The sequence below is a fragment of the Gordionus sp. m RMFG-2023 genome, chromosome 1 (assembly GCF_954871325.1).
Source record: "Gordionus sp. m RMFG-2023 chromosome 1, tfGorSpeb1-WG-v2, whole genome shotgun sequence".
In the NCBI taxonomy this organism is placed as follows: domain Eukaryota; kingdom Metazoa; phylum Nematomorpha; class Gordioida; order Chordodea; family Parachordodidae; genus Gordionus; species Gordionus sp. m RMFG-2023.
This window is the reverse complement of record NC_088775.1, coordinates 42,745,257-42,773,201: the sequence shown is the minus strand read 5'-3', so window position 1 is coordinate 42,773,201 and position 27,945 is coordinate 42,745,257. Positions and strand designations below refer to the sequence as shown.

General features: G+C 27.0%; 1 protein-coding gene across 8 annotated transcripts in view; it reads left to right on the top strand.

Moving 5' to 3' along the window:
• The window catches only part of LOC135922555 (bromodomain-containing protein 3-like), a 102,302-nt gene that overhangs the window by 55,717 nt on the left and 18,640 nt on the right, over window positions 1-27,945 (top strand). For 3 of the 8 annotated variants that reach the window (XM_065456948.1, XM_065456947.1, XM_065456949.1), the window contains exons 16-22: window positions 5,957-6,151; window positions 6,611-6,639; window positions 6,689-6,774; window positions 7,001-7,088; window positions 9,454-9,670; window positions 21,245-21,417; window positions 24,003-24,076. In XM_065456948.1, the coding sequence (XP_065313020.1) occupies window positions 5,957-6,151; window positions 6,611-6,639; window positions 6,689-6,774; window positions 7,001-7,088; window positions 9,454-9,670; window positions 21,245-21,417; window positions 24,003-24,076 (862 nt within the window). Of the gene's footprint in view, window positions 1-5,956; window positions 6,152-6,610; window positions 6,640-6,688; window positions 6,775-7,000; window positions 7,089-9,410; window positions 9,671-21,244; window positions 21,418-24,002; window positions 24,077-27,945 lie in introns of those variants that run through there. The other 5 variants (XM_065456951.1, XM_065456950.1, XM_065456954.1 and 2 more) reach the window with 4 other exon arrangements.

Sequence of the window (27,945 nt, the reverse complement as noted above, 5' to 3'; positions counted from 1 at the left end):
GTTGAGTGGCCCTAAAAAGGACCTTTGGGTGTTATGGCCCTAAAATGGGCCTTTGGGTTTTATGGCTCTATAAAGGGCCTTTGGATAAATTAATTCTGAAATAAATTAGTGCCTACTGGTTAATTTTTATGTAGGAACTATAATAACTAGGCTCTAGTTCTATCTGATCTAGATCTTTTAGATTGACACGGTTTTTTAGATCCTGTAGGGTTGAATTAATATCAATAATTTTTTTTCGTTTATTTGTACTATGTGATTTAAGCACATTTAATATTATTTTTTTACGTTGATCATCACTTATTGGTCCCATTTATGACGAATTTTTGTCACATTATACTTTTTTGTTAAATAATAATTTCCCATACCAAGAAGGGCTCTTTCAAAATCTTTTTCTTGTGCTAAACTTAATTCATAAATTTTATTGACCATCATATGCACAGGCGTTGTAGAATCTCGGTCAAACTTTATTTTTAACACATTATTTAAAGATTCGCAGTTATTGTTAGTATAAAGATACGATATCTCCTTATTTTTTAAAGGTAAATATACATATAAAAATTATTTTTTAAACTGGCATCTATATGTTTCAATAATTTAATAAACTGTTTACTACAATAATCTCGCAATTTTTCAACCTTTTCTCCAAAGATTTTATCGCTTAATGAAAATACAAGTCCTTCTTTGCCAAAAATTTTAGTTACAATATTTTCCCTTATCCTTGAATCCATTCCCTCTTTATCCTGTAAAAATAAGTTTAGATTCTTTTTCATATGATAGGTGCATAATATATGTGTAGAATTACTAATATTCTTTCTTAACGAAGTTATTAAACCTAGCTCCTCATCGCTGCCGAATATAAGATTTTCAACATTTATTTTATTCTTTTTGAAGACAATCATCGCTATACACTAATTTTTTACTCCTTTCTTACAAAATCATATTCTCTTTATTACTTATTGTAAATATAACATTGTTTTTGATACCGGTTGGTATTGATTATAGAATATTTATGGGATTTAATAACATATTCATAATAATATCCGTGTCTAGAAAAGGTAAGCTGCTACTAACAATTGATGATAAATTAGTAATAGTTGGAGAATTATTGTTAACTGAAGATGGAAATATGAATGGTGGATCATTAAGGATAGCTGGCATCAAAACGGGTGGTAAACAAGTGATACTAGATGGGGAATTGATTAGAGGTTGAAAAATATGTGGAGGATTATTGTCTGCTGATGATGAAATATGTGATAAATGACTCATACTAGACAGGGATTTGTTTGAAGGTGAGATAGGTGGAGAATCATTGTCAACAGAAATTAGAGAATCGAATAGTAAATCATCATCAGATAAAATAGTTGGTAAATAGCTAATAATAGGCGGATATTCGATTGGAGGTGGAAAAATATGTTGGGAATTATTTTCAACTAATGGAAATATAAAGGGTGCTACATCTATTCTAGGTGACAAATGACTAATAATTGGTGGAGGACTCGATGGTAATGATTGTAGGTAACAGAAATGATTTGGTTTAAAATTCGCCAATTTATCGGGGTAATTTAAACTCGACCACATAAAAACTAAGTTAATTGAACTTACTGGTGTGGTATAGGCGCTATACATCCCACGATTAGAAGGTGGACAATAAGATTGAAATGCTTCTCCCAAAGCTGCACTTGATGCATCATTTGTGCCCAGCCTCCTACCATCAATGCATCATTTAAAATATGAATGTAATAAGTAGTGGAAATTCTTTCATCACTTATTGTTTTATTACTACTGTAAAATTTATCATCTATATCATAATACTTTCTATTAATTATTATTTCAATTGCTGTCAAGAGTCTCATGTAGAGATGTTTCTCCTCATGACCAAAAATTGCTAGAGACAAGCAACGATAAAAACAATTGCCATCCCCAATAACTTTTATGGGTGAATAATCTTCTAAAAGATGCTTCTGAAATGATTATAACAACCTTTGAGAAATAAGGTCTTCCTCCCCAACTAAAAAATTATCATTACATTTAGTTGATAAATTGTAATGTAAACTGATAAGGCTCAATTCATTTACTGCTGAATTAACTAAAAAATTATTCTGTAATCTAAGCAATGAAGAGCATGGCTTCACATCTATCTTCTCCATCATTGCCTTTTTGAAATAATATTAATAATTAAAATTATATTAAAATGCCTGATATATTAACTCATCATTAAATATTTTATTAATTATTGTAAATATTCATTCTTACTAAATGAATATGTTATGTTCTTCACAAATAAATAGTAAAAACTATATTTTATAAACTATTCTAATTTTATTTTGATATTTTGAAAAAAATACTAGTATCTGTATCTAAGATTAATTTTTTCACATCTGTATCTAGATTCTTAAGGACCTACCCATGTAATATAAATATTTTCTTACGTGATTATCCATTTCTAATTGAATATATTAAGATATATGACAACTAATCTATTGTTATTGAGGTAAATGAATGAATGGCATCATGTGAAATATTTATATAAATATGATTCTAATTATATAAATATAAATTAATCATTTACTATAATATTTAGATAAATCAAGATAAATAATATTTAAATTATTTTATTTAAATAGTAACTTGGTATTATTGAATATCATTTGACACAAAATAATATTTTATATGGTAATATTTGTTGTAATGTACACTTTTTTAATGTATATTTTATTTGATAAAGTGATTTATTTTAACAGATGTATTAATTTTTATGTAAATGACTGATGATATTTATTTATTACATTAACGAAATTGTAAAAATCACTTTTTTATTTTTATATAAACTTTTTTGATTAAATTTAATTTTATAATAATAAAAAAAATATAAAGAGAAAGTTAACAAAATTTTATCTCAGTATCGCTATCAGAGGCGATACTCTTATTCCAATAAAATATATACGTTAAATTAAATAAAATTTCAATAATGATATCTGAATCCCCATTAATTATAAAATCATGTAGATTCTTTTATTCAATTTAAGAAGGTTTATTCTTTTTAAATTATAAATATGAAAATATTAACAATACACTTTACCGGCATGATTTTGTTTTAAATATTATACATAGTCCTCCACCATGCGTATTATGATAATTCAGCTTATTAAAATGAATCTTTAATGTTTTAGGAGTAAATTCTGATATATAACATTTTTAAATCGGTTTGACTAAACTGCGAATGCTTAGGTAAATTTTTTTATATATTATCTTTTATTTGTAGTGAGATCCATTTTCCTATGATATAAATAACTTATAAAAATTAAATTTTTAGATATATTCAATAATAAAGAAATATACATTAATAGTTGAATTATCTTTTATCTCATAATAAATCGTTTAAATCTTTTAATATTAAATTAAAAATAGAACTATTATATTTTCCAAAAAAAAAGGGGGAGTGGTTCATAAATAAAAAAATTTTTTTAATTCCTAATTAGTAGCGTCTTTTAAGATCTAAATGTTTGAAAATTTTGCCTATAATAATATTCTTAAGCACGAATATTATACTTTTGGATAATTCATCCATTCAATTACCAAAGGAAAAAAAAATCAATTTATGAATATAACAATTTGTAAGTCACTACCCAACAGATATAGGGGGACCAATCATTATCATTTTTTGATGTAATTTCCTATGAATGAATAATGGTCGTCCGAGAATTATATGTAGGAAATTTAAATACAATATTATTATGAATGAATAGAATATATAACTTGTCTTATTATGACAGAATCAACTTTATTATATCGTGATAAATATGTAACATGATAAATGCTTGTAAAACTCACAAATTATAAAAAATGTTCAAAATTTGCTAAAAATTATTTCCATGATCTTAAATCATATAATAATTATAATCTTGTGTTTGAAATTTTCCAAAGTTGATGTAAAAAATTTATAGTAAATATTATAAAATTAATTTTAAAATGGGATCCTTAGTCAACTTTTCTCGTCTTTTCTTATCAACTGTCAGTCTCCTAAAAAGTTTCAAACAGTGTCAATATTTTACTAGACCCTAATGTTTAGAATATTTTTCTACTATCAAAAACTTTTACTGGGCTCAAAACAAGTATAATATTTTTTTTATATTTCCGGATTTTTACGCGTGAAGTTAAAAAGTAATGGAATTAGAAATTACTTAATGAACCCAAGGGTTTTGAAACATCTTTCTAATATCAAAGTTATTTAAATAAGCTTAAAACAAATATCTAAAATAAAATTTTTCTTCTTGGAATAAATTATAATGCCAGTGACACCATATTAATAGATCTAATGGTTTTAGAAAATCTTTATAATATCAGAAACTTTTTATTGGGTTCTAAACATAAATAAATAATTATTTTTTATTTCTACATTTCACGCTTGGAGTTAAAAAAGATGCCACTATAAATTTATTTATAAACATAAGTTTAAAACATCTTTCTAAAATTAAAATATGATAAAAACAAAGTTTTATAAAATTTTCGCAATTTCTTCGTGGACTTAAATATAATAACAGTGATAATTTATTACTTAACCCAAAATTTTTTGAACATTTTTTTAGTATATACTTTAAACTAAGCTTAAAACAAGTTAGTTCCTAGTGGAATAGGCTAATTCATTACTAGACCCAAAGGTTTTAGAATATCTTTCTAATATCACAAACAATTAACTAGGTTTATAACAACTCTTAAAAAAATTTACAATATTTTTTCCTCCTGTAGTAAAATATCACAGCAATACCAAATTATTACAAGACACAAATGTTTAAGAACATCTTTCTATTATCAAAATCTTTAAGCCTAAGATAAATTTTTAAAAAATTTTGGCATTTATTTCCTCGTGGAGTAAAATTTAATGGCAGTGGCAATTAATTACTAGACCCAAAGGTTTTAGAATATCTTCTAATATCATAAACATTTAACTAGGTTTAAAAAAACATCTCAAAAAATTCATATTTTTTTTCCTCCTGGAGTTGAATATAATAGCAGTGCCAATTTATTACAAGGCCCAAAGGTTAAAGAACATCTTTCTAGTATCAAAAACTTTTAACTAGATTTAAGATAAATTTCTAAAAAAATTTCACAATTTATTTTTTCCTTGTGGAGTAAAGTATATGGCAGTGCCAATTAATTACTAGACCCAAAGGTTTTGTAATATCTTTTTAATATCATAAACATTTAACTAGGTTTAAAACAACGTCTTAAAAAAAATTCATATCATAAATTATTTTCCTCGTGGAGTAAAATATAACAGCAGCTCCAATTTATTACAAGACCCAAAGGTTTAAGAACATCTTTCTAGTATTACAAACTTTTAACTAGGCTTAAGATAATTTTTTAAAAAATTTTCGCAATTTATTTTTTCTTTGTGGAGTAAAATATAATGGCAGTGCAAATTTATTACTAGACCCAAAGGTTTTTGAACATCTTCCTAATATCATAAACATTTAACTAGGTTTAAAACAACGTCTTAAAAAAATTCACAATTTTTTTCCTCGTGGAGTAAAATATAATAGCAATGCCAATTTATTACTAGAACCAAAGATTTTTTAACATCTTTCTAATATCAAAAAAATTTAACCCGGATTAAAACAAACTAGTTTAATTTTCTATAAAATCAACAAATTGACACAACCCAGCAAGCCGACCTACCGATCCGACCCACCTGGTCGGATCTGATCGCTGTCCAACGAGGTTGGCTCGGGTTTAGGGTCGTTTTTTGGGCTCAAACCTTCCTGGGTTTTCGGCAAAGCCGACCCGACCTAGCAATTTAACAACACTAATCTTATCAATACATTAATTTTTGACCAATGCGACATTTATTCAAAAAATTTCAGAATTAAAATCTTTAATTAAATCCAACTTATCTTATTATCTCCACGCTCACTTATTTCTCGAAACTATATTTTTATATGCCCATATCCGATTCAAGATATGATACACATCACCTCTAGCCTTATCAGTCAAGTAACCCTCTCCCTATCAACAAGCGTAACAGCCATAGCGAGTACTAGGAGTCGTTTGAGTGCCAGCAGTTCTAGCGCCGGCTCTAGCTCTACTTCCGACTCTTCCTCAGACTCCGCATCATCCTCCAACAATGACTGCAACACACCCCTCGAATATTCTCGTAATATTTTCATACGATTATTCTACATCTTAACGTTGAATTCATAGTGGCGAGATTGCAATCGATATTTAGCTTTAAAATCTGTTTATGAGATCAATTTTTATTTATTAATATTAACTATAATTCAATTCATATTAATAATCTAAGAAATTATGATTTTAATAAAAAAATATTGATCTCAAACAGATTTTAAAAAACTGTCAGCTGTTAAATCGTAATCGCGTCACTATGAATTCAAGGTAATTTGTATTATAATTAAATGGTCTTATATACACCATAATATGTTTCATCGATTATGTTCTTGGTTATTTTATAATTATTATTTTTGAGCTTTCGATAATTTCTTATTTTTTTGTGATGATGCGTACTTATTGTCACTTAATTTTTGCGATATATGACCTTTTCTATCCTTGACATATGACACATTTTATTTATAAATTTATTTATTTTTTATACCAGATAAAAGAAAATCGAAAAAGGATAAACAAGTAAAACGATTTATTAATGATGTCATATCGAATATTCTTTATTTTTTAGAATAATTCCTTACAAAATGAACAAAACTTAAAGAAGAACCACATATTACCCATAAGCCTTTTCTCAGTTATTAAATCCACAGGTACCTTTTCTCCCAAATTTAATTTTATATCTTTATTAAACCTCAAAAACTGACCATATATTTCCCTGATTAATTAAATGTGTATTTGTTTATGCAAGAATGATACATAAACTACTAATATATAAATTTTTATAATTAAGCTTAGGTTCATTTTATAAAATATTATTAAATTGTTCAGATATGGAATCTATTTCAAAAAATTGAATATAGTATAATATTTATTTAGGTACACTGCACACTACCGAAATTCAAACTCAAAACTCGTTTTCCAATGTTACACTTTCTTCTATGAAATATACAACTTCACTGTTTTCGCAAGTGAGTTTTTTTTTAGATTAATAACGTTGGATTTTTAAACTTTTAACTTATTTTTTTAATACCCCCCCCCCCTCTCCCTATCATTGTTATTAATTAACTACTTTTGAATGATTATTTTCTATTCCCGATGGGTTAGGGCAAATTTTTAGACTGAATAATTTTCATATTATAACCAATGGATGAATAAAACATATTCTAAATCCATTATAGGCAGTGGTGTATTTCTTGAAAACTAGGCGGGAGAGGGGCTACAATTTTCTATAGATATATTCGAAATCAATTTTTTTTTATTACGAATATGAATTCTTTCTTTTATATTATTTTTTATAAATTTAAAAATTTTTAATAAATCTTTCATTTCTTATTTTCTTTGGGCTAGATTTTTCTTTAAAAATATTTCATTCGCCTACGATCATTCCTTTTCGATATTTTAATACATGGATTTGGATCCATTTATATAGTTAAGAAATTTTTCATCAGGAATAACTTCATCTACATATTGACGAAACCCATCATATTCATTAAATTTGAGTTTTTGCAGACTCTTTTTGTTTGCTTTTCACCAAATCGCCCATTAGGTTCTTAAGCCAATTCCTTTTTGAATAAAGTATATAATATTAAAATTTATTTAAGTCATTTTACCCTTGTTTTTTAAAGATATCCATCTTACTATTTTTGAATATTTTTAAATAAAACTAATTTCTGAATTGAGCGACATGGTAGGAGCGATTACCTCCAATTTTTTGAATGGGTAAGGGATTCGACATCCAAGGGGGGGGGTGGTAGGGTATAGTTAAAATAAACACTATTTGTAGAAAATAACTGATATAAATTTTTTAATTAATTAATATTATTAATTTTTCATTCATTCACATAACTTTTGAAGTCATACATGCTCATAGCTAATATTTAGGATACGGTTAGTAACAACTAGTTGATTATCACCAACTAATGATTATTTGTTATTACTGGCCTAAATAAGCAGGAGGCTTGAAAGTTAATTAGAATTGTTTTTAAGGTTATAATGGTGGCTTATTATACGATTTATTAAATTAATATCATGGGGTTTTAAAGCAAAATGGGTGTGTAAATCCAAAGATCACTGAAAGCTTTCATTGTAAATTAAAGCATCCTGCTATTTGAAAATTTCGGATTTCTATTTTAACTTTTAAAAGATTTTGTTAAAATTGGACTATTTTTACCTGTAATATTGTTAAATCGGCTAAACCTAACAGTTGAAAAAATTCGCTAAGCCTTATTTTTTTCAAGATTTAGCTATCCTTTAAATTTAAACCTCGATTGAGGATACCATGGTAGCTTTTGCTTAAAATTTTAGTTTATCATTTTTAACCTGTTAAAATGGAGTTATTTGTCACCATTACTTATTGGTCGGGAATCTCATTCTCTACAACAAAATAAAAATAAAAAGGGATTTAAAACATTTTTGAAAAAATATTTGTAAAAATTTGAAGAACGGGCTAAAAATAAATTAGCTGGAAACTTATTCCTCCCCACCTTGCAATGCACCCTTGGTAGCTATTTAAAATAGTTGATTTTAAAAAATATTTTGAAAAAAATAAATATTATCTTGTTAATTACCAACCTACCCATAAAATGAAAAGCTAAATATAAAATTTAAAAAAAAATCGATATTGTTTTAAAAGAGGCATACAAAAATATAAATATTTTCGTTTTTTGAGGATTTAATTTTGGTAAAAGATTAAAATGTTAATTCATTAGTTTTATTTTGTTTTATTGATGGATTATTAAAATTTTGACAATCCTCAATTATTTTTGGCTGCATTTATTCTTCATTTTGGCAATATATTAGTTAGGTTTAATAATATTTCAAATTTAAACAGTAAACACAAATTTTCAAACTGTAAAAATTACTTGCACTTTTGTTAGAACCAGTTCTGGAGGTTCCTAGAAATAAAATGGGTTCTGGTTCCTATAAACTTTAAACGGGTTCTGGTTTCGAAGTAATTTTTTTTCTAACCAATTAAATAAATTTATGCATCACCTCAAATTTAAATATAAAAATACGCTAAAATGGTAGTGGACTAACATATTTCTTTAATGCCATTTTTAGAGCTTTATTATAATTATAAACTCATTTATTTTTTGTTAACTTTTTGTATTCTACTAAAACCCATTTTATCCTGTAAAAATTAAAATATTTTTCAAACGGTTTTCTATGATTTGATACAATTTGCTATATTATGTTTAAATTTCCCCTCTTATATGATAGCTTCGAAATAAAATAGTGAAATAACGTGCTCTCTCTTATTTATCTATGATAACATTTTGTAATCGATTTAGATAGTGCCAATTTTATAGGAGGAAAAAACAATTTATACCGTAGGTGCCCATAATTTCCACCCCTTCCTTAAATCCGCCTCATTTAAACGCTTTTAAAAACGCCGATAAAAGCGATAAAAGTCCTACGCATTTTTCTTCGCTTCCACTTTTTTCGAGACACACGAATTTGAACGGACAGACCCACATTTACGCAAGCGGAGGCCTAAACAAAACGGTGACTTCCACACCTCGCACTACTAACGTCCTCAATTCTATTGATGGTAATTTTGGTTTGTTTATATAACGGTGCAAGTCTGACCTGATTTTAAGTCTATAATTTCCACTTGATCTAAGGTTAATAAAAATTGGCTTTTGCATTATGGTTAGTTATTATACCCACGTCCGAATTAATCAGTCATAATTAACATCACTTTATTCAAAATTCTTATATATTTAAATTTTATTAATTCTAATCAAAATATGTTATATTAATGTTAGTATAATAATTATATTCAAAAAAATATATGTAAAAAGGATTAAAAAAGTTGGGTTGCTACCTAGGAAAAAGGTTTCCAATGAAACTGATATTTTGTTTAAAAAGTACTTGGAAGCCTTTTTAAAAATTTTTCACTACTCAAACGACTCCTGAAATCTTGGTTTGCATTATATAAAGCTCGAATCTGGCCAGAAATTTTAATTAAATATATAAATTTAATAGCTTAAATTAATGTATTTTTATATTTTTATTAATTTATAAATATTTTAATAATAAAATAATTATAATATTTAAATATATATTGAATTTCATATCAAATCAACTAAAGATCCTTGGGTCCCCTTTTATTAAGGCTTTGCAGATTTTTAGTCTTAAAATATTTAAATGTAATTCTATATTTTTTTAATTTAAAAACAAATACAATTTATAATATAAGAACATATAAGTTATATAAAAATAAATAAAGATTTTATAATAATAAAAAATATGTTTAAAATACGTGAGAAGGTGACTCTAGATAATGGCTCCGTGGATTGATATACCATGTTAAGCTACATATTTCCATTGAAATTCATTGACATAGGTTAAAAAAAAACCTTTGAGAATCATCCGAAACATTTTTTGACTTTGACGAAATCTCGGACTCTGGATCTTAATAAATTGTTTATTAATAAAATAAAAAGATATTTTTGATGAACGCGTTCCGTTTGAACGAGAACGAAGCATATTTTTTTCGTCGGAACAGGAACACAAAATGTTTTTATTCTGAGTCATTGCCTGTAACAAATTTTCTTTCAGTTAATGATTTTGGTTTTATCTTTACCTGATAATTTGCCGACGGTTTACCAACCTAGCAAATTATTAACATAAATATGATAAAATATTTCATATTTTGATATTTATATAAAATTTTATAAACACGACCAATATTTATAGTGCGATAGCTCTTGAACCGGAGCTCGTCCCGTCTAAGATTGCATACAAATATAAGGCTGTATGGATAAAAAAATTAAAAGACAAAAATTCTTTTTATCGTATTTCCTCTCTTGCGCGGCGGCGTCAAATATTTTTCTAACTTAAATTTTTTTAAGTAAATTTATAAATTCATTGGAAACACTTTTAAAATAAAATTTATTATTTATTATGTTTATAACTATAATTTAATGATTTTATTAAGTTATAATTATCATGAATAAATATTATTTTATTAAGATTTAAAGACATAATAATGATCTTTTAGAGTTCAGAGTGAGCCCAGCTATAGAAAATACACGCTCGCTGGGTGTGCTTGTAGCTGGAACGCACAGGACCTTTCTAGCTAATATTGAAAGTTTAGGAAGATCCAATGCTCTTATCTTCCAAAAATCTAAGACATCTTTTATCTCCAAATTATAAGGCGAAAATAATGAATAACACTCTTTTTCTAAACTAGTTAAATAGTGTTGTTGTTCTAGGTTATTGTTTTGAATAGATGAATGCTTCGTAGCCAATGACTTAAGATAATCGAGTTTTGAAGCAACCTCCGTCGTTTTACATTCGTTTAATTCGTCCGTGTAAGACCGTAGAGAGGTAGCGTGTTGACATAAAAATTCAAGCGAAGTAATATTTTTTTCCTTTAAATATTCATTTACTATGTTTATTGATTGAAAACGAGGATCCAAAAGTGCTCCTAACACCTAAGTAAAAAAAATAAAAGAAAGAATAATGTATAAAAAATAATTTATGTATTTTAAAATACTACCTGAAGATCGGTTATTGGAAATCTATGATCAAATTTAGTAAGCATATTTTGTTTAAGGGATGCTATGGGTGGACTATCATTTTCTTTTACAATTAAATGATTTTTAATTTCACTACTAAATAATAAGGCTAAATTTATAGTAACTCCTTTTTGGACAGATAAAAATTCAACAGTTTGTTTGAAGGTTTTAAGAAAATTTAAAAGTTCATATACCAAGTCCCAATCGGAGTTAAATAATTTGAGATCCGGTTTCTCCATTCTATTTAATAGAATATTTATAGGATTTTTGTTATTGCCAGTCACACTTTCCAGCATTATTAAAATACTATGCCAACGTGTAGGCACACTTAATTTTAAGGTTTTTTTTTGTTATTGCCAGTCACACTTTCCAGCATTATTAAAATACTATGCCCGTGTAGGCACATTTAATTTTAAGGTTTTATGTTTTTTCTCATATGATTTTTGATTTTCACTATCATCATCATACCCCAAACGATCTTCATAAAAAGGATCATTATCATCCAAATCTAAAATATCCGATGTATATGATATCAATTCAAAACATTTTCTATTTTCTATATCGTTTATATTTTCAAAATCCGCTGTTTTGAATCTTAAGGCAACTATAACTTCTCTAACTTTTTTAATGAGATTTTCAATTTTATTAACTTTTTTTATTCCATCGACTGTCACTAGATTATGTAATCCATGCCCCAAACATAAATGATGGTCATATTCTCCTAGACGAACACTTTTCTTTACATTGGGTCCTGCATCCGTAACCATTTGAATTTTCTTGGACCCTAAATCAAATTCATTTTCAACTTTTTCTATTTCGGAAAGAATAGTTTCAGCGGTATGTTTTTGGGTGACATGATGTGTCGCCAATGTATAAAATACAATATTAAAATTATTATCTATTTCGTGAAAAGTAAAGGTGATATAATTTCGCCGTCTATATTTGTCTGTCCACATATCAAATGTTATAGCACAAAATTTAGGACCTACATTAATTTGTTGGCATATGTATGCTTTCATTGATAAATAAACATCATCTAATCCACTCCGGCTAAGTGTAGTTCTGTCAGGTAATTCTTTGGCATCTGAAATAATGCCATATTTCTACATAATAAAAAGTTAATAATAAATGCCATAAAAAATTCAAAATGTGGGATGTTATAAAATAATTAAATATCTTAACAAATAAAAATTAAGATTGCCCTATAAAAAATTATAATGATTTTACAAATAACCTTTAGAAAATCTTGCATTCCAGTATTATTTATTAAAAGAAATAAAAGAAAGGACTTATATCAACTATTACTATTTAAATTTAAATCAAATTTATTACTATATATTTTTTATCTAAAAACATTATATATATATAAAAAGTTAATTGAACATATTAAATAATCAACTTAAATAGTTAATATATAAAATAAACAATATTCAAATAAAACTAAAATTAACTATTCAAATAATTTATTTAAATATATAATCAATCAACATTCCCCCTCTTCTACAAATAACGAAGCTTCTTCTCAGCAGTCATCGAGAGCTTGTTGTCCTAGAAGTTTTTCCTGTTTCGATTGTACTCGGTTTTATCTTGGTTAGCGCATAAGTCTCAAATGTTTTCGTAGGCTTGATTCTATCACGTAGGTTTGATAAAATCGTTTATTAGAGTTGCGTGAGTTTCTACGTTTTCTTGTAGGCTTGAATCACTTACGTAGGTTTGATAAAATCGTTGAACGTTATCGTTGGCTTGATATCCTTATCGTATGTTGTTCACATTTCTCAAAATTGTTATTATCATTAATCCAGTTGAATATTGGAATTTGGAATAAATCGGAATATGTAATTTGGAATAGTTGATCAAATCAAATATATGAATAATATGCACGAATAAAATTTTGAATTTCGGAACAATAAAATATGTAATAAGGAATGATAATTTATGGAATAAGGAATAAAATCCAGAATAAGGAATGATAAATCATAATGATTATTATATTATTTTTTATTAATCATAGCGTTTTATACTTTTAGCGTTTTAAGCGTTTTATATTTTTAAATTTTAAGCACGTAATCTTTTAAGTAATCAGGTTTATTTTTAATTCTTATTGGTCTAGAAATTGGTATCTTAATCTCATTCTTCGTGTCCACACTTCCCCCCTTAGAGGAATTTTTAGGGTCAATTTCATAATATTTTAAACTGTTGTAACATTCTCTTTTCCTTAACTGATCAAGATGCCTACTTACTATCCCTTTATTAGTATAAACTTGAAACATGGTGTTACTCTCTTTAAGCTTGATGCTGCCTTTGCACCACGTATCATCACCCTGCTGTTTCTTATACCAAACATAATCTCCTCTATTAAAAGTTCGATTTCGTGGTAACGACATGAAGACTTCACCAACTTTATCCTCCAAAGGTTTTAATAAATCCCACTTTATTCTAATGTCGCGGTTAAACATTCTTTTGGACGGTGTAACTCCCGTAGTGTCATTCGGCGTGTTTCTATAGTTGAACAAAAATCTGTCCAGCGCAGTTTCTAAGCCAATCTTTATGTTTCTTTTCATATGAGCTTTAAATGTTCTCACCATACGTTCAGCTTGTCCATTAGATTGCTGATGGTAGGCCGACGTTAGTACATGTTTTATACCATAATTGCTACAAAATTTTTCAAAATCTTTGCTCGTGAAATTGGTACCATTATCTGTAACAATGGTTTCAGGTATACCAAATAGTGAAATAGTTTTATAAATTTCTTTTAACGTGAATTCAGTCGTAATACTCTTTACCGGAACTATAACCGGAAATTTACTATAAGCATCAACGATTATCAACCAATTCTTTGTAAAAAACGGACCCGCATAATCTATGTGTATCCTTTCAAATGGTTTAGTTGCTGCTACCCATGGATTTTGTATTTTCTTTGGATTGTCATGATAAATATTACAATCATCGCAACTTTTGACTTCCAAATCAATGTCGTTGACCATACCAGACCACCACATACGATCTTTGGCTAAGGATTTAATTTTACCTGCTCCCAAATGACCTTCGTGTAACGCCTTCAGTATGTTCTTTCTCAGACTTGACGGAATTATTATTTTGTCGCTTTTGTACAGACAATCTTTAATGATACTTAGTTCTTGTTCAATATTTTCATAAATTTTATTTTGGATAGGCACATTATTTCTTATGTCATTCATAACTTGAGATAATTCAAAATCTTTGGATGTTTCATCACGTATTCGGTCAAAACTAAGAGGTATATCGCCAAAGTCATTTATAATCGCGATATCATCAATAACGTCATCATCAATTACTTGTGGTAGTCTTGAGAGGCAATCGGGAACAACATTGTATTTACCAGCTTTATATCTGATGTTAAAGTCGTAACCCCCCAAAATTATACTCCACTTCTGTAACCTTAATGACATGGTGCTATTATCTTTGAGCCCTTTGGTGAAAATATGGATTAGCGGCTTGTGATCCGTTATAATAGTGAACTTAGTCCCTATCAAGTATTCTTGAAATCTCTTGATAGCAAACATAATGGCCAAAGCTTCACGCTCAATATTGGTATAGTTTGTTTCAGATTTGGCTAAAGTTCTTGATGCAAAAGCTATCGGTTTTTCTTTGCCATCTTTTTCAGTGTGGAACAAAACAGCTCCTAAACCTCTTTTAGATGCATCAGTCGCAATTCCGATAGGTAGTTCAGGATTAAAGTACGTCAAAGCTGGAGGAAGACTAATCAATGTCTTTAGATCATCAAAACTTTTGGAGTGTTCTAAATTCCACTCCCATTTTTCTTTGTTAACAATCTTGTATAAAGGATCAGCTATTTCAGCGAAGTTGTTCAAAAATTTTCTATAGTACCCGGCCATACCTAGAAACGTTGACAATTCCGCGGCTGATTTTGGTTCCGGCATTTTAACGATCGCCTCGATCTTTTCATGGTTGGCGGCGTCGATGTCGTGTCCTAAGAACCTTAGACTTTTTTTGAAAAATAAGCTTTTTGCAAAATTAGGCACTAAACCATGAGATAGTATTCTTTCAAAAACCTTCTTTATGTTGTTGAAATGAACTTCGTCACTACTTCCCGTAATTAGTAGATCATCAATATAAAATATGACATCTTTCATGTCACTGAAAATTTGATCCATAATTTGTTGAAAAATCGCAGATGAAGTCTTTAACCCAAAAGAAAGTCTGGTAAACCGGTAGTACCCCCTGTGTGTAGATATAGTTAATATGTCTCTGCAGGTTTCATCGATGGGAATTTGTAGGAACGCATCCTTGAAATCTATCTTGGTGAACTTCTTCCCTTCCTTGAGCTTAGCGATAAGATCATTTATTCTTGGAAGTGGGTATCTGAAGTCCTCAAGGGCTGGGTTGACAGTGTCTTTGAAGTCGGCGCAAACCCTAACGCTCCCATTATCCTTGTAGACAGCGGTTATCGGACTTGCCCATCGGACATCTGTTACAGGCTCAATGACTCCATCCCCTATCCATCTCATAAGTTCTCTAGTAACGGCGTCTATCTTTGAATAAGGTAACCGTCTAGGTGGTATGATTTTCGGTTTGGCATCGTTACGTAGATATATCTTGACATTCCCTTTGTTGATCGGTTTTTTAGTCAGTTTAGATTCGCAATCTTTTATTAATTTCTTTATTTCATCTTCATAGTTGGTATCAATGTTTGCTATAAATTTGTTCAAAATATTACTAAAAGCATTAATCCACATACGTCGCAATAACGCATTTTTATTAGATTTAACGATCACGGCTTGCAAGTGTTTGGTGATACCTTCGTAGGTTACTTTAACTTGAGTGACGCCAATAATCTTGATTAAGTTTCCTTCATAAGCTGTGAGTTGTAGAGTGGACTTTTTAAGATCTTTAATACCTATTTGTTTAGCCATATCATGAGGTATAATTGTAAACTTGGATCCCGTATCAACCTGCATAGTAACAACAGCATCATTTACTTTTAAAGTGGTCATGAACGCATTATCATTAAGTTTAAACTCAGTTAAATTGTTGATATTAAAATCACTACCATTATTATTTTGTGTAGGGTTATATTTTTCTTCAACAATCTCTTCAATGTTCATGTTACAATTGATGTTACTTTGATTCACGTCATTATATTGTAATGGTTTTCTTTGATTAATATTTTGATTATAATTTTTCCACGTATTATTTTCTCCATTATTGTTGTTATTATAGGATTGATATTGATAACCATATCGATTATTATATTGACTCTGATTTCTTTGATTGTTGTAAGACCAGGAATTGTTTCTCCCATTATAATTATTGTTTTGCCAAGTACCTCTACCATAATTGTTTGAATTGTTATTGTATTGCCAGGCATTATTTCTATTATAATTGTTGTTGTGCCACATGGAGTTTCTTCCGTAATAGTTTGAATTGTTATTCGAAGATTGGTTATTACGAAAATTTCTAGAGTTACCCTCACTGTCTCGAAAAATATTGTTTTGATAGTTTCTACTAGCACTATAATTAGGCCTAAAATCATTATAATTCCTCTTCTTAAAATCAAAATTTTCCTTATGAGTGTTACGTCCATTATAATTAAAATTATTTTCTTTAAAATTATTATGTTCATAATCATTAGAATTATTCTCATTATTACTAAAAGTACTTTTGCATGGTATTTTATCCATGTTTAAATTGTAAAATTTTTTATTTTTATCCAATTTTTTATCATTATCTACATAATTTGTATCGCTAACGTCTGGTTTAATATTGCTGCCATCTAACTCCACTCCTAATTTCATCATCTTATCTAAACCTTCGTGCTTATGTTTATTTAACTTCCTTCTAATATTATCATTTAAAGAACAAGTTATTAATTTCTCAATCATTCTTGTATCGTTATCAAAATCGCATTTTTTATGAAGTTTTGAAATTCCAAAATAAAAAGTATGGAAGGACTCCTCGGCACCTTGTACTGCTAAGTTAAAGTTCTTTATATTTACATTAATGTCCTCACTTGGAATTAACAGTTTCAATTTACCAAAAACAATATTAAAGTCTTTTAACTGTGCTTTAGAACATATCGACGTAACTTGGTCTACAATCTCAATTGGTAAGCTGCATAGTAGTGTCCTAACTTTAGATGAGTCTGACTCAATATGTCCTTCAAAGTATGTTTCTATTAAGTTAAGATAAGTCTCAGATAATTTTCCTGATAACTTGGGAAATTTAGGAACATATTGAGTGTGTGTAAGAGTTAATTTTTCGTCCATGATATAATTTTATTTGAGTAAAGTAAACTTTCAATATTTAAAATCGTAAAAGCAAAACATTGTAGTTCATTAAAATCAAATTTAAGTTGTCTAAAAATTTTAATTTTAATCAAGAGAACATGGTCCACTAAGTTTTAATAGTTTATCTATAAAAATTCTAATTCGAATTCGTAAAGAGGATTTAATCCACTAAGTTTCAATATAATTTGTCTGTGAAAAATTTAATACTAATTCGTGACTAAGTTTTTAGAAAAAAAAAATTTATTGATATTCTATAAGTTAAACATTGCGTAAATTTATATTTAATAATGAAATATAGGGAAAATTTTCTTTACCCTATAAATATAATGTCAAATATCTAAAGCATAAAGATATTTAAATTTTAATATTCAATAATTTTACAAAATATAAAAATAAAATTATTGTCATCAAGAATATATGGTTTCCCATTTAGAGACATAAATGCATTAATCATTCTTCGTAAAGATTTAAAATAAAAAACAATTTCGTTTGTCCTATTATCACGTACATAAGAAAATTCTTTAGATATTCCCATTTCATTCAACATATTATCAATAATAACGTGTTGAGGTATATCATAAGTTTTAAAACAAAACATCACAATATAAAATTTGAAAGATTTTGATGAAAAATATTTTTTATCATATAACTCTCTTATTTATATATATATATACTCTTTTATTTTTTTTATATATATTTTTTTTACCTTTTTATAATTTTGTAAATTTGGATAAAATTTTGACTATCGAAAAGAAAAGTCAAAAAATTTTATTTGTCCTTTATCATCTCCTATATCGAACGACGAATTTTCTTTTTATTTTTACAAAAGAAATCAAGGTAAGGATATTTTTAATTTTTTTTTTAAACTTTTATCATTTAACTTTAATTTAAAACGAAAAACGTACCACCGTAACCGGGGCACCATAAAAGAAATAAAAGAAAGGACTTATATCAACTATTACTATTTAAATTTAAATCAAATTTATTACTATATATTTTTTATCTAAAAACATTATATATATATAAAAAGTTAATTGAACATATTAAATAATCAACTTAAATAGTTAATATATATAATAAACAATATTCAAATAAAACTAAAATTAACTATTCAAATAATTTATTTAAATATATAATCAATCAACATTTATAGAAGAGAATGGCATTAAATCCTTGCAACACATGAGAACATAATTCCTTACCAGAATCCATTTTTTATCTTTTATAGGGTCAGTTGTATCTTTTACAATGGGTTTGAAAAATAACTTTAAATTTTGTTTAGATATTTCTTCTTTACATGATAAATCATGTTTGTCAAGTAAATGTTTTATTATATTTGATGTGCTGATATTTTTTGAAAAAGATTTGATTGGATAACTAATTAAAAAATTTACTAATATTTATAAAATAATCAAAAAATTTACTCTGAAAATGAAGAATTATTTTCATCCTCACCATCTTTATCAAGTGCTATTTGCAAGCATATATTACAAAAGACTTTATCTGTAGCAACACTGGTTCTCTTATTATTTGTGTCAGTTTTTAATATTAAGGATCCAAAATGTTTCTATGCAAAAGAAGGTTTTGCTTGCAAGGATATACTATATTTTGTTACAGGGTATTGCAATGCTGCATCCATTATAATTGTTTTAGTCCTGGTATTTTTATATATGTTATAATGGCAACAAAATAAAAATCATTTATAAATATTTCTATTATGATAAAAAATAAATTTTATATAACGAGTTGTAACTTATTTGAATCAAAATAAAAGAATAAAATATAGATTTACCTTTTCAAATTTAATGTCTTAATCTTATTTTATCTAGCACGTTGGTCACAACCTGCCCAAAGTGAGCGTATAAGGATTGTTACAAATCAAATTTATACCATAAATATTTATTAATTTTAAAAAATAAAATCGCATTTTTTAATAATTCAAAAAATATTTAATATTTTTCTTATATTCATAAATAATATATAAAATAAATAATAAAAAATATGTATCACGCCGCCACGCCGCCGAATTTTTACATCGGCGGCGGCGTGTTGAGCGCCGACAATTTTTTGGCGCGCGGCGTCGGCGTGGTCAAAATCATCGGCGGCGGCGCATTTGACCGGCGGCGCACATGTCTAAATATAGTGCATTTGGAAGTTTTTCGCTAAAGATGGAAATATTTCTAGGTGTAAGTCGATTTGGAAAGTAAAATTTTGTATACCCTCATCTAGTTTTTTTAGTTGATTTATATGAAATCGTGAAAGTTGGTTGGTTTTTTTTTAAACAATATTGATATTTTTGCCTTAGTTCAAAGATAGATGGTAAATAAAAATCAGTATAAATATCGGATCAGGTTTTTAGTAATATCGGATCGGTGAAAAAATTGTGCATCGACACAGCCCTAATTTTAAAAAAATAAGCAGAAATATTTTTAAATAACTAAACCTACCAATCAAATTATTTCTAAATCGCGGGCGCACATTTTTTAATCATGTCGGACAATGAATTTTTTTTCCACCATTAGCGGACAGGTTGTAATTTATTAAAACCGTAAGCTGGCAGATCTCCAAGCTAAAACTTGCCTTTGCAGACATCTAGTCTGAATTCATTGACTAAATAAAAAACTTAAGTATTCATTTTTCAGGCATTGCCTGGTTTTTAAAAAATAAAGTAAATATTTTCATAAAGCGTAATCAATATAAATATATTTTAAAATTTGACTAAAAAATGTTGCAAAACAGATTAATTCGGATGTGGGTAGGGTATTTTTTATAATTTTACAGGAGATCTATTTTAAAAATTATTATTTTCAATAGGATTGTTAACCTTTTGGGATTTAATTTGAGTTATTTAAAAATATTTCGGATTTTTTAATATAAAGAGAATGGAATAATTATAAAATATTGACTTATTGTAAAAATGTCATTTTTGACAAAAAGTAGATATAGAATTACTTAATTCTCATACAACTAAATATTTTTTAGCCTAGTAGTGCGTAGAAAAATATCAACAATTTTAAGTGTAGTAGAAATTCGGAGTATGATATCAATTTAAAACCTAAATCTTTAACAAACAAACTTTCACCTCTTTCTCGAGTTATTAACACTCAAGTATTTATAATTTTACTATTAGTTTGTTAAAATAAAGTTGGGTTATAAAGGCCTTATGAGGCTAGAATACAAGGATTTAAGGATTTGACTCTGCATTAGATTTTGGCGTTAAGAAATTAATAAATATTTGCAAATTTTATTTTTACTTAAATGCGCCAAGGGGATAGAGAGAAAAATTTAAATATTTTGATTTTTCTATTACAGCCAAAAACCTAGTCACAACAATTTTCAACCCCGCCGTTAACGCGCCCACCTCAAACTCGAGTCCCATATCGATGATTTATACCTCTGATACAGGCTCTGGGACAAAAATAAAAGATTTCGTTCACAACAGTTTCGAGGCATTTAGGAAACAAGCTTTGGAAAAAGAAGAAAGGGTTAGCGTAGCAGCTCTCTAATATAAATTATTTGTTGATATTTTTTTTATAAAATATTTAAATCAGAGACTTGCTAGCTCAGCCAAAAAAAATGGTTTGAATTTTAAAAATCCTAGATAATTTAAAAAAAGAAGGTTTCTATTAAATCAGGTGTAAAATGTTGGAGAATTATATAATGGAGCATTTTGTATTTATTCATTTACTTATCATATTTTCAATTTCCTTTTAAAACAGTTTGCAAATGCAGCTGAAATTATTCAAAATAACGAAATAAAAATTTGGATAAAGCAAGACCAGGCGCGTAACAGTGCGGCAGGGAAGGGTAAATCCTCCCAAGTTAAAAAATCCAGATGCCGGCTAAAATTTGCTGATTCCTACATCTTATCGCTAATCCAATTTACTTTTATTTTTCACATTCAGAGCATAAATAAATACGCTACTAATTAATTTTATGAATTAATATCGATTTCAAATTTTTCTTAGCATTATGTTTTTCTATCATTTTAAAATTTCCGACCAAATCATTTGAAACTTTTCTGCAAAACTAAAGTAAAATATTTCAAAAAGATAACGTCGATTTGATTGAGATTAAGAGAATAACTGAAGCTTTATATTGGAACTTAAGGAAATTAGGTCGACGGACGAATTTTATAAATAATAATTGAGTCAAAAGCAAAATTTTGTAAATTTAATATTTGTCTGCCTCGACTCGCTGCGCAATCCCGAGAATACAAAAATAAATCGCTTCTCTTAGATACTCAAATGAATGGAACTTGATTTACAGGTCCCACGAACAAATTTGTAAATATTATTACCGCCTAATCCCTTCTAATCTATTTCAAATCTTGATAGAGAAAATATTAAATATAATTTTTATTGTAAGGATGTAATCTAATGAATTACTAGCTGAATGCAAATTACTGTATAAAAGGTTAACTATGGTTGATAATGTTCCAAAAGGTGCTTAAAATAATTTCACAGACATTTTATAGTATTTTTCTAATATATAAAAATTATTATATATTTTAACAACTCTACCTCTTAGTTTACCAATGAAAAAACATTTTCTTCACTGACAAGAATAAAACCATACCTGAGAAGTAGTGGTGTTAAATGACCATATTTTTCTGGATAAAATTTTGGGGTTAGTCGTTTTTAAAAATCGGTTTATATCGGCCCATTTAACAAAGCTTTTGAAATGCACTACCTCAGAAAATATATGGGATGGGTTACCTCTTAATATACATAGTGATTGACACCAAGCATTAATAAAATCATTGAAAAATGATCTCAGTCCCAAAGATTAAATTTCAGATTATAAATTTATAATATAATTCTTTATATTTTCCACATTTTTTAAAGCACCATATTTTTTTCCATGAGACTTTGTAAGTTAATATGCTTGCAATAATTTTAAAGAATATTTTTATGCATTAATCTATTTCTATATTTTTTAACTATAATTTGAATTTATATATCAAATTTTAAATGTTTAACAAATTTATATTTTTTTTACAAAGTTCTTTTTCAGGAAATTTATTTATAATAAATCTACCGATTATATATGTTAATGTCTGTGTTTTTTTTCGGAATGTTATTTTTAAACTTTAAATAATATTTTGAGCGCGTTTTTTTAAATATAAAAATCTGATTTTATCGGAAATGTATTCCAACACCTATTTTATGAGTTGTATACAATTTTGTGTCATTTATATTTTATATAAAAAATTTATAGAAAAACTAATATAAATATTAAGTTCACGGCAATGATGTAATACATTTCCGTTAAAATAAGATTTTTAATTTAAAGAAAACGCGCTCAAAAAAAATTAAAGTTGAAGAAAAAACACATTGATATAAATTAGCCTTAATGTATTTTTTTAGATTTAAAATTTTATTACTGGAAATGTTTTCTATCATGTTTGGAGTACCTACCCTATAAATATGAGACAATTTCGCTATAAACTTTTTAACATAATAATTTAATATTAGTTTTTTATATATATTTTATATGACTCAAATGTTAACAGCAAAATTTTCCAAAATTCATAAGATAGGTATTCTAAATATGCTGGAATACATTTCCGGTTAGATCCGATTTTTAAATTTAATAAAACACGTCCAAAAAATTATTTAAAGTTGAAAAATAACACATTGACGCTAACTTGTAAATTTAATATTTTATCATCAATTTATATTTGAATTTGTATATTAGTAATTGTCAACATTTTATAGCCAGTCTTAATAAATTTATCAAACTTAAAATACTCTTAATAATTTTTTTCCAATTTTTTCCCTACCCACAACGAAATCCTGCGTTATCGTCAAAAAATCCCGGACGAACTTGATAATTAAATTTTGTGTCAAATCTCGGCCCACCAGCTGCACGTCTTTGATTTAAATTGAACGAAGAACATTTATAAGTTAAGATAATTTTTTAAAATCCATTTTGATTAACATAGCATTTTAAATTCTTTTATAGAATTGTCCCTAGTGATTATATTTAACTAATTAATAATAAATTCATTTTACCACCCATCAATTGGTTGCCTTACAATTTTTCAAACTCATATTAATATTTTTAGCAAAAACAGTTCAAGGAACAGGAGGAAAAGAACAAACAAGTTGAAAAAAACAGCTTGGAAAAACTTAAAAAAAAGTACTATTACTTCCCTTAGGGTGATATCTTCTTACCTTCCTCAATTACTCTCTCTTATATATATATGTTGAACATGGAATCAACAAAAAAACATAATTTTCAACCCGACCCCCTCAGATTTTTCTAAATTTTTTACAAGAGTTTGTAAATATATTAACTAATAAAAAAATAGAATTTTAGACTCGGCTGAGATACGGGCCTATAAATGTAGAAAAAAGGCATTTTGGATAAATGCATTCCCTTTATTTATAAATATCTTTAAATATAATTAAGCTAGAAGCTTCATTTAAATTTCTTTATATAGCTTAATAAAAGGCCTTTACAATAACATAATGTTAGTTATTGTTAAAAGTTTTAAATTTGATTATAGAATAAAATCGATATGTTTATTCTCTAAATTTTTTTATGAAGCTATAGGATTAGTTAATATGCAAAATTTCAAGTTAGCCCGAGCACAGGTTTAGGAGATAGGGTATTTTAATCATTTATTAAAAATATTCTTAATAATATTTAAAAGAATAGTTATTTCCAGAGTTGTTAAAAGATACCTTTTAAATGGATCTAGATACAGATACATCGTCTAAAAAGTTATCTAGATACAGGTGGAATTTTTTAAAATGTGTCTAGATACAGAAGCAATTTTTATTATAATCTTATATAGGTTTACATAAATCTAAATTAGAATTCTATTGTGAAAATTCATGAAATGAGCTACAAAATTTATTGACTCGATATTACATTTAAATAGAACTAAAATAATAATTAGATTTTATATATGAAAATATATGATTATAAATAATTATTAGATTTCAGTAATAAAATATTTTTAAAATTTTGGTCATTAAGGCATCCTCGTTTATCGGTAAAGACATTTTTACCTACACTAAGAAAGTCTTTCTAGCGGGGGGCTTGATTGTGGTGTTTTATTTTAATATTTTATGAATAACAATTTTATATCATAGTATTCTTTAAAAATACTAAAATCTCGACATTCATTTTTGAAAAAATTATTTAAAATTTGTTGAGTATCAAAATTTAAATATTAACAATCATATCTGCTGCTGTAGGGTACTGAAAAAAATCGGATATTAAATTATTTGTTTTTTTTCGCAAGTTATTTGCTTGAATCAGTTGAAGACCTTGATAACCATGTCCAATCAAGTTTAAAAAAGGATGGAGCATAGTTGCTATAATATTTTCCTCTTCAAATAATGTCCCAATAAACCTATTTTAGATTAATTTAATTTATCTATCTTCAATCCCTTCAAGTAAGGCATCTAAGAGCGGTAAACAAAATCTCATGTTAATTTGTTTAAAATTCTTCATTTTGATAATCAGCTGTGAAATGGTTTCATATTAATAAACTGTTTACATATATTTATCTCCCTGCAAAATATCAAGAGAATTAGCTTCTGGATTCATTAGCTAATTTAAAATAAGGCTATATTTATAAATTTTATTTATAACTTACTAAACAATATTCATGAATAAAATCACATTCATTAGATAAAAAACCTAGGTACTCATATCTTGTCCTATGCCAGATTTAACTTTAATTATTTCTGACATTAATTGCAAAGCATTATATGCGGAGTTCCATCTTGTTTATTAGGACATATAAAAAACGGCCAATATTTATTTTTTAAAATCTCAGATCAAATTAGAGATTTATTTTGTCATTCCATATTTTTTGACATTTAAATAATGTTGTGCAATATATCTAATGAAGAAAATATAAAATATTATAATTAAAATTATAGTTTTACCCTCTGATATTGTTTACACTATTGACATCCACAGTCGCAACAAGATTCAATGTGTGACTGGCACAACCTTTATGATGAGGTAAACTATGATTCTGATATTTCAAAATCCTGAGCAGTAGTATTAAAACTTGATATTGGTACAAATACTTCTTCATCTTCCAGATCATCCCTATATTCACTAGTATTTTCAATTGGCTTGAAAACTCTATAATAAATAAATAATCATATATCATGTTTATATTTTTAATAAAATAAACCTTAAAGATTTTAACGTAATGGTCTTTAAGATTTTATTTTGAATGCAATAATCCTTTGCTATATCTTGTAAATTCTTTGCTATTTTATCATATGTATGACTACCAGTCATTTTTTTACAAGCCAACGCTACATTTTTTCTTTCTAAACTTGTTGATCTATATAGTGTGCTTTAACTCTTATGTAAGAATTAAAAATTAACATTTCTTAAAACTGCTCAAATAATTTGTTCTTAATTAATTATTATACAAATCTAAATGTTAGTTATACCGGCAATAGGCACTCCAACAATCTGCTGTTGTGCATATTAGCTATGGTTCTATTAGACTTTTTATGATTTCTTTCTTTCCTATCTTTGGGAAATTCTACCAACCACTGTCTGTCGGTAAATTATATTTTTTGTGGAGCTAATGTTTTGATCATTTTTATAAATTTTTTTAACAATTAAAATGGCTGAATGCCATCTATAATAAAAGCAGTTATTAAATCATCTAAAGTAGTTTGTGTTCAAGTCTGAGGTCTCTTCACAAAAATATAAGTGGACGATGAGCCTAGTACAATATTTTCTTTAATAGATTTATTCTCCTTCCCCTTTTTTATCTTCATCAACAGTGTTTGATATTTTCTCTTAAAATTTAAAATTACAATTGTAAACATTTATTTAATATCTACCCTTAAATGTTTTACAATGTTGCAAGTTGAGGTAATGCTAACTGAAATTTTCTTATTTTTTGGTAGATATAATAATTTTAATATCAGAGATTTGTTTTCTATATTTTGAGATATATTATAAAATATGCTCTATAAATTGGCCAAGGAAAAACAATGTCTGAACTTGCCGTTGCTACATTGATTATTACTTCTTCCTCTTCATCACTATTAATATTAATCTAAAATAAATTTTTAAAATTAATATAAAAAAATGGAATTAATCAATTCAAATTGAAAATAAAAATTGATGATTCCTTGAGATGGATTGTAATATCAAAATTTGTCTTATTGATAAACTCGGACATAATATTTAATGAATATTTATATATTTTTTTTATATAGTTTTAAATATTTTATATATGGTAATTCCATATCAAATCAACCAATTCAACCCGACCCCTTTCAATTTTTCTTAAATTTTGTACACTTGTAGTATATACTAACTAAAAAAAATGAAATTTTACCTTCCAACACTCTTTACCCGCTAAGATATGGCCGTTTAAAGCGCATAAAAATGGTACATTTAGCACCTCATTTATTTTTAAATATATCGAGAAAATTATGTTAGAAAAATAATTTAAATTTTATTAAGTAGTTTAATAATAGTTCTTTATTATGACATAAAAATAAATATGATAAAAATTTGATTAATATCGAAAACCGGAAATGGCCATAGAAAAAAGGGTATTTTTTTCAAAATTTTTTTTCTGTAGAAATCACACTGCCTTATATTTGTACAAAATCCTAGACTTGGATAAACATGGGTTTAGTAGTTATGACTCTTTATATGGCTAAAATTGAACAATTTTAACCAAAAATATCATCATATTTAAATTTAATGAATAGATATGAAATAATGTTGATTTAAAAATTATGTCTAAATGACAGGCCCTTATTTTTTTATCTTTATCATAATTTTTGAGAAGTGGCTAGGATAATGAGCTTTATTTAGCATAAAATGATCTACCATAATTAAAATTCAACAATAAATTTTCCCCCACATTTTTAAAATTATAAGAAAGGCTTAATATATTTTTTGGCGAGTATTCCATAGATTATATAATATTCAAACAGTGGATAGTCGTTGATCGAACTACCCTCGAAACACTGACAAAATCCGCCGACGAATTTGTAGAT